This window comes from Lycium barbarum, chromosome 8 (genome assembly GCF_019175385.1).
Source record: "Lycium barbarum isolate Lr01 chromosome 8, ASM1917538v2, whole genome shotgun sequence".
Taxonomy (NCBI): Eukaryota; Viridiplantae; Streptophyta; class Magnoliopsida; order Solanales; family Solanaceae; genus Lycium; species Lycium barbarum.
The window spans coordinates 92530926-92540117 of NC_083344.1; the positions used below are offsets into that span (position 1 = coordinate 92530926).

At 32.8% G+C, this 9192-nt stretch overlaps 1 protein-coding gene across 1 annotated transcript; it reads right to left on the bottom strand.

The window, feature by feature from the left end:
* Positions 1–6510: 6510 nt before the first annotated feature.
* LOC132606305 (dynamin-related protein 4C-like) lies at positions 6511–8900 on the bottom strand. Its single transcript, XM_060319747.1, has one exon. The coding sequence runs from the start codon at positions 8828–8830 to the stop codon at positions 6776–6778; it is 2055 nt and encodes a 684-aa protein (XP_060175730.1). The 5' UTR covers positions 8831–8900; the 3' UTR covers positions 6511–6775.
* Between the last annotated feature and the right edge of the window lie 292 nt (positions 8901–9192).

Sequence of the window (9192 nt, forward strand, 5' to 3'; positions counted from 1 at the left end):
ATATAATATTGTAGTTTGTGCTCCATATTTAAAACTTTATTATATTAGTGTTTACTACGAATACGCACGTGGCAATGAATCCATCATTATTGACTTAATAAGATACTTTGAAAATTACATGAATATTGTTTGATTTTTTAATACGGGGTGCACTTTTTTTTGGACATTATTAATTTGCACTATTTTTTTAATATTAGTTGTTGTTTAAAAAATATGGGCCCACAATTGTTTTTAATTAAATTGGAACGGATATGTATATATATATATATATATATTAGAATTATAGGGGCCACAATTTTTTTTATATTAGTTTTTGTTTAAATAATATATATGGGGCCCACAATTTATTTTTGTGCTCCGTATCTAAAACTTTATTATATTAGTGTTTGCTACGAATACAAAATCTGCACTTTTTTAGTAGTTGTTTAAAATATGTGGGCCACAATTTTTTTTAAAATATTAGTAGTTGTTTAAAATATGTGGACTCACAATTATTTTTTTAAAAATATTAGTAGTTGTTTAAAATATGTGGGCCCACAATTTTTTTTTGGGCCCACAAACGGACGACGAAAAAGTTGCCCACACCCACTTTTCTATATAGTAGTAACATACACATACACATACATTGCATAAATATACATATATAAAATTGTATATACTACATCACATACATATAGATTCTTTAAAAATTTTCTTTCCATTTTGTCACTATTCCGGACACTTGCTTACTCCGGTGCTTAGTGATGCTCACTGCCTTGAATGGCTTCCCTTTCGTTTGCTGCTCATGACTTTGTTGGAGCATTTTCCATTTTAAAACTTGTTATCATTTGTGGAACTTTGTTCCATCATCCATTTGCTTCTCCATTCTTCCTTGCTTGTTTATTAATCTAGGTTGTGCCACTGTTTTGCTAATGTGGCTATAAAGAATTACGAATATTACTTTGTTAGTTGGACAGTATATTGATCATGATTCGCTGGATTGTTTTTAAAGCAAATACTACACTTTTGGCCGATGAAGAAATTTCCGTTGATTTCCAAGGCCTCCCATGTACAAAAGACGGGTTTTTTAATTTTAAGTTTATTCATTATTTCTTTAATTCATTCGATAGTTATTTATTCTCTTACTAACACTTTTACTAAGTGTTTATACAAGTACCCGGAGATACATTCCGGAGACGACACTCGGAAGGAATCCGAAGATTTCATCGAATCACTGTTTGTATTTACTTTCCACATTTCTTTTTATATAACTGTACAAAACATAAACTCATAGTATAGTGAAAACTTTATTTTTGGAATGACGGGTTGATATATTTATTTACTTGTCGCCTTGTTTGTTAAACTTAAAATTGTCATTCGCTTTAGGCAAAACTTAGGCCGTCAATACTTTCATAACTAGATTAAATTGACTTGGTATAAATACTTTGTTAAATAAATTCACACTTTTGACGATTAGGCAATAATACTAGTCCATCCTTTATTTTAGATTCTTTATACACTCTTAATACAACTTACATTTTATATTGTTTCGTGTACACTAATACATATTTTAATCAAGTTAAATCCACATTTTGACGCTAGGCAAATATTAAGTCGTCCACTTACAAATCTTTTATTCTTTAGAGGCATTACACATTTTCACTCATTTTTTATCCATAATTTCTTATACTTATTTTTACCAATACTTTTTACAATTATTTTGTTCCTTATTCTTTTGATAGGATATTCATTAAACAAACACTCTTTTTAACTAAACGGTAGAAACAAGTCAAATAAACTTCACTTTTCTAAATAATTTCGTTATATAAAATCTTTACACCAATATTTTTACATTCTTTATGCACTAATATACCTAGTTATACAATTCTTTAGACATTTTTGTTCGATATACACTCTTTTATTCTTGAAAATACATTCTTTATTTATTTAATATCCATACATTCTTACATAGACGCACATTCTTTATATCTTTAATATATTTAGTTTTTACATAGTCTTATAATTTTTTTTTTATTCTTAATATAGTTACACATTCTTTACACTAACATATATATACACTCTTTGTACTAACAGATATACTTTTATACTTACGAGGTACACTTTCTTTATACTCTTTTATATATTCTTTTTTACTATACATTCTTTATGAATACCTGATACTTGATATAAATACATTTTATACACTGTATATACTTAGTATATTATCACTTAGTGTAGCTTTTCATGAAGTCATAACATTTTGAAAACAGGTAATAATAATGATAAACAGATAGATAATCCCCCTCTAGTGTTCAGTTAAACTATGTCTAAGGACTGTCTTCGGACAGGCTCTGAGGGATGCTTAATACTTTCCCCTCGGAGTAAATAAAACCCTTATCTAGAATCTTATAGGTTTCGTGGACTAAAAATGGAGTAAACACACAAATACACATAGGTTTCCTACTTTTCCTTAAAAATTAGGTGATGACTCTAACTTTTTTAAACCAGTTAGAATAACCGGAAAGTTGCAAACTATCTTTGACCCGTTAAAAATAGGGCATAACAACCCATGTCTGATAATTCTCCCCTGTAAACATCGGAGGACCTGCACCCAAGAAGTTGTTGGAAGCCACGTTACTGCTGCTTAGCTCTCCTCACCTTAGAAGAACTGAAGAAAAACCTTTTTCTTTTTTCCTTCACTGATCCCTCAAATTCTGATGCCACTGTTAGTTTTGAAACTTCAGAGAAAGAAAAATAAGTTTCAGCAGAAGCTTTTTTTTCTTTTATTTCATATTCCAAAAGGCATACACACATATATCTACATACTAGTAACATGAGGCCAGTGCTAAGCCCGAGCCCAAATTTAAGATATAAGAAACGTACTTTCTCCATTTCAAATTATTTATCTTGTGTTTTCTTTTTAGTCTGTTTTAAAAAGAATGTCTCTTACCCTTTTTGACCACTCTTTAATTCCAACATTCACATGACATGTTTAAGACCACAAGATTAGAGAGCATTTCGGTACATACTGCATATCTTTAGTTTAAGACAACAAGATGTGAAAAGTCTTCTTAAACTTCGTGTCAATTCAAAACCAGACAGACAAGTTGAAATGGAGGAAATACTATTTTAATTAAAGAAGTATAATTTGTATCATATCTTTTTACTGCATAACTAATATAATTCAGTGGCATGTTAAACATGTATTGTTAAAAGTATTCATAATTATTAACAGAAATTATATATGAGGGAGGAAGTTTGGCAGGAGAATTATCAAATACTAAATAGATACAAGCGACTTGACATTTTGTAAAGTAACATTATCTAAATTATATAAAATAATTACAACTCGGTGAAAATCGCAAACTGAAAAATATTGACATTTTTATGACTTTGTGAGTATATAGTTTCTTTATTTATAGATAGAATAGATTTTTTTGGTATTTATTAAATTTGAATCTCACTCGTGATATTTCATGCTGCAGGAGGTTGTGTTACTTAATTGTGGTGATTAAGCTTAATTTTAGACGAAATTAAGAAAAAAACTAAATTCATTAAATGAAGCTCAAGAATCATTTTAGTTCTTCATATATAATTTATGCTTAAAAATATTAATCCTCATTTAAAAAGTGTAATTTATACTCCATCCGTGCCAATTTAAGTATCTTACTTTTGTTTTTGGTCAGTCTAAAAAAGAGTGTCTATTTCTATATTAGATAAGTTGACAATTCAAACATTTGCATGACAAGTTTATAACCACAAGATTCTAAGTATAATTTAGCACATTATACACATCTTTAATTTAGGACCACAAAATTCAGAAGTCCCTTTATTTCTAGAACTTCGTGCCTAGTTAAATTAAGACACTTAAGTTGGGACGAAGGAGTAGTACTTTTTGTATAGTTTTTAAATATCTTAATTTTAATTTAAAATATTAAGTCGATCTAAGTTAACTTAAATTCAAAATTTAGTCAAATTAACTCTTGGTGACAAGTGCCACATAAGTTGAAATGAAGAGAGAGGAATTAGTAAGATGTAATAAATATTCCCATTAGAAATGAAAATGTGGCTCCACAGTTACCTAAATTTTATCAAAATGTATAATGACAAATATTTTAAAGGGTAATCTAATACTCCCTCCGATTCATATGATATGGTGTTTTTATTTACGCCTAGAGAGTAGGCAGCGTTTTCACTAAATTATCCTTAATTAAATAGTCCCAATTTAATATAATTCATTGATTATGTAAAAATTCATTTATCTAAATAAGGTTAAATTTGAAAGAATAAAAAAAAGAGCTATTAATTTTTTTTTGATTATGTAAAACTATTCATTTTGAACTAAATATAAAAGTTAAAATACCAATACAATATAAATTTGAGGGACTTAGGGGCTAAGAAAGATTCACAAAAAACTACAGGGCCCATGTGAAATAGACCGAAAAAAAAGAAATTGAGTGTTAAAAATGAGATAGGCAAAGGAAAGGGCAGTAGCAGCCACGTGTAACCATCAACCAATCAAACTTCTTGTATTTGGAATGTGAGGACTGTTGGTGGTTATGCTCTAGGCCATTGTATCTGTATGGACCTTATTTGTTAGTTATGTTTTTGATTAATAAAAGAAGTTTTATTTATATTTCTTATTATTATATTGTTTTCATGTTACATATAATAATATATATCCCTTGTTAATCATTTATAATTTGATTATAATGGTAAAAGACTACTATGAGCTTAATCGATCATCTATGTGTACGGTACAAATTAAACTCATAGGTATTTGTTAGAGAACAACATACTGGATAGACCCGTTATGGGATCACTGCATGAATCAGTGTCATAAGTGATTCTCATAATAGTTATGTCAATTAATCCTCACATCTGAGATTATCACAGTATCCTACATATGGAACATTTTGTTTTGACATTCACAAATGTTATCTTTAACGGGATAATCATAAAGTGTATGATTGAACATAATGTGAACTATGTAGAGGATAGTGATTATTCAAGATGGAATTTGTCCCTCTCTTTGAGAGAGATATCTTTTGGGCCCCTCGATTAGTAAGACTGAGAAATGCATGGTCGTGCTCAGATGAACTGAAAGAGTTATCAGTATTATTTGAAATATCAATTTACTAAGGGATCGAGAAATTATATTTGAACAATATAAGGATGACACTATACATGTCTTATGTTCGAATTAGATATTGTGTGACAAAAGGACTATGACATATGCTATTTAATTAGGTTATTACGAACTTTAAATTATTATTACTTGGGTTAGTCATAGGCCTTGCTAGAGACCAATTATGATTTGTGAAATTAATATAGTATTAATTCTACTGCCAACGTAATATAAACCTATTGGGTCGCACATCAAGAATGTGATGAATGGACTGGGGTTATTTTAGTAAATTTGTATTTATATATTATGAATATATAAATTCGTATTTCTGTTATTGCACTATTTAGATAATGTAATCCGAATTTATTTTATAGTTACAATATAATTCAAATTTATATTTATATTATTGGATAACTATAAATATAAATAACAATTATCTAAAGACTGAAATATTTAATCAAGTTAGGACTCCAAATCAGTTAGGATCTTAATTAAATAGATATCCTAATCAGCTAGGACTCTACATGAGCTAGGGTTCATATTATTAGGATGAATGTATCACTATTAATAGTGAGACATCAATATTTCAAAATACAGAAAAAACCTTTTGCACAGTTATTTTCGAAATAACTATGACCTAAATTCTGATAGCCGACTTAAGCTCTACAACCCGAAATTATACCCCAAAACTCGAAGCTAGCACTTCATGTCTGTTTGTGATCATTCGTGTGTGGATACTGGTAGAGGGTGGTCGTTCGTTTTTGAGCAACACCTACAATTCGTTTTTGGCAAAAAGTATATCGAGGAATCACGCATCAAAAGGTAAGCTATCCTTTTGTCGAATGAAACACATAGATCTTGTATAGGGATTAAGCAGTAAATTTTATATTCCGCTGCTATTTTGTACTTGAGATTGCACGAATTCCATTCAAGGACGACAAAACTTACATATTCCTTCTTATATATAACAGTAAATACACTTCAAATGTTAGCAGGACACCTTACTTATCCAACCACCATCGTCCTTTCTTACAAGACATATTCCACAAAACAAGGACCACAATTCTTTACAAACTAAACAAAATATCAAAATAGGAAATATTATATTAATGACTATCCAGATTTTTCTAACAGATTTAACTTTGCAATTTCACGGTCCCTTTGTTGTTCCATTACCATTAGCACACAATGCATTCTTGTTCATGACCGGAATACGGGATGGACTATTGAAGAGTGGAGTCACAGGACCTTTACTACCTCTATTCCGAAATATGATAATTTCAGATCCAAAACATAGCCGAAGGATGTATAATTTGCAGGAAAAAGGGATCAGCTAGTAAACACTCTTCAGAAAAGAAAAGCAACGAGAACTTAAGTCTAAAACAGTTCACTTAAGGCAAATATGAAGACAGAAACTTGATTTGCATTTAGCTAATAGCTAGGAAGACAATAACTACACACAAGCAGGGCCGTAGACAATTCAATTCCTAATATAGGCCTCCCACAACTAATATTTAGTAACAGGTAGTTAAATACTTCCCTAGGAGCCTACAGGCATTTTATAAAACCAAAGCATAGTACTAGTAGTTAGATATTAGGAGATAAACTGGAAAGGAACATTGGCTGAATGGGGACAGAGTGCCCTGATCATGAGTAACACGTATTAATCTAATCCCTTTCCTGATCAGCATGAAGTGAAATCCTGTCCATGATATTGGCTACCACCTCTTTGGACTCCTTGAGCAGCTTGACGCTCATTTTGAGCCTCTTGCGTTTCTCTGCAACCAAAGGCGACTCATCAAGCATTCTCTCAATTCCACCACCATGAGGTGCCATCAGATCCTGAACAATCTCGTCTTCCATTTCCTTGTTAATCATGTTTTGAATGCTGAACATTATGTGCAAGGCCATAGAATCCACCAGCCTCATTAGCAATATTTTCCAATAGGCCATGATTCTCATCTTCAAATCGAAAGCCTGCTGCACCACATCTAGATGCTTCCTCAAATGACCAACATTGATTTCTCCTACTTCTTCAAGGTTTATCACGGAGTACTTCCCAGGATCATTCATAATCTCCATGAACATGTGTTGTTGAGCCATGAATTTACTGTAAGTCGCTAAATAGTCAGGATTACAAGTGTAATCAGTCAGCTTTTCCATCCCGGTGATTTCCCTTACCCAATCAACTGATTCATTCCTCTTCTTGGCAATCAAGTTTTGGGCTGCCCTTCTAGTGGAAGACAGAAGCTGCGGATAGTTATCACAATGGTACATCAGAACTTTGATAACAACTAGCTCTAAGTAATTCCACAGTTTTCCCACAAAATCCTCTGGAGAGGCAGCAATTTCCTTGACTTTTTTCTGCAAAACATTGAGGAAAACGGCCCGAGGAAGGAAGTTTGGTAATCCAATCCCTTTCGTTTCCTGTAAAACCATGATCTCTTCCATCAAGAAGTCCTCCATTTTCTCAAATCTCTTGGAATGTATCTCATCAGAGTATTGATCAAGCATTTCAACCAGTCTAGCTGTGCAGTGCATTTCCTTTTCTTCCGGGTACTCATCAAACTCCCCACTTAGAAGAATTTTCTTTAATGAATCCTTGGATGAACTCAGAATGCGCATAAATGCAGTCAGAGCTTCTGCCACAGAAGTTAGATGCTGAGGAAGCCTGTTGAGTTCAGCAAGATTGGCAGCAAGTTTGTCATTGATCTTCCTCACAATTTCAGGCAAGCATTTTGAAATGATGGTTGCTTGAATACACACCAGCTTTTGTGCCAGAACTGGAACGCCAACCATGGATTTATCAATCTTGGATAAAAGTGGATGAGTTGAAAAAAGACTTGCCTCATCACTCCTGGCTTCTTCATAAGACTCGTTCCCAATTCTATTCCTCACACAAACATAGCCGAGCCCTATGTTCACTTCATCCGCAGTAACCTTCTCAAGCAGCCCTTCAGGGGCTTTGTCAGCCTTGGTCACGACAGCCAGAGTCCTTTCTCCTGTTTTGTCCATCTTTTGCGACATCCTAATGGACTCACAAGTAGGGAAATCAACAGTAGCTGATAAAACATTTAAGATTATGCTTTCCTCAGGAGCTATATATTTCATAATAATATCATAAATTTGTTCATAAATGTCTTCAGGTTGTCCTTGTACAGCAACTCTAGTGATGCCAGGCAAATCCACCATGGTCAAGTCAGGCACACCATTCTTTTTCACTACAAGTGTTAAAGGGTTGTCAGATATGCCCTTACCAAGGCCAGCAATCTCATCAGTAGCACGAACGATAGCATCAGCAATGGCGACTTCATCAACAGGGAGTGACTTTCCATTGTACTCCAAGTGAAGTAGTGGTTCAGAGATGTTTGGATCATCCTGCAGCCTCATGATAAGGGGGACCCTGGTGCAAATGCCCTGTCCTCTAGGAAGGCTGATTCCAGCAAGAGATTCGAGGACACTGGACTTTCCGGAAGATTGATCGCCTACCACTACGATGGTCGGAAGCTGGATACCTTCTTTCATGATGTTAAGGTGACGGAGTTTGTCTACACAGTCGAGGAGTGGACGGATTCTATCATTGAAGGATGCAACAATGGGAGGATGAACACCACAAGCTGTTGGTGCTGCTACTATTGCAAGAGGTTTTGGATCAACAACTGCAATTGAATAAAGTGGACTTTGTTCATCAGAAAAGAAGTCAACGGCGTTTTGGTAGGCCATACTGTCTTGATTGTATGCAGAAATAGTTTTGAAGGTTTCTTTCAGAGGTGAAAAAGGTAGTGTTGGTGGTGATGTTTATAAAGAACTTAAAGGGGCTCTTTGGATTGTGAGATAAAACATGTAGGGTTGTTTGGTACGCAGAATAAAGTGAGATATTCTAAGATTAATTTTGAAATTAGTTTTATACTTTATTTGGTATAAGATATAATTTATCTCTGGATAAATTTATATTTTCTACTAAATAAAGTATAAATTTAATTTCAAAGTTTATCCTAGATATGCCACCTTATCCCATAAGGCTTGTTATAATTTTATCTCACTTCTTACATGAGATAAATTAGTCCAAGGATAATAATCCCAAG

What these genes read in the sequence shown, in the direction of transcription:
- LOC132606305 (XM_060319747.1), bottom strand. Translation starts at nt 8,830, where the DNA reads ATGGCCTACCAAAACGCCGTTGACTTCTTTTCTGATGAACAAAGTCCA.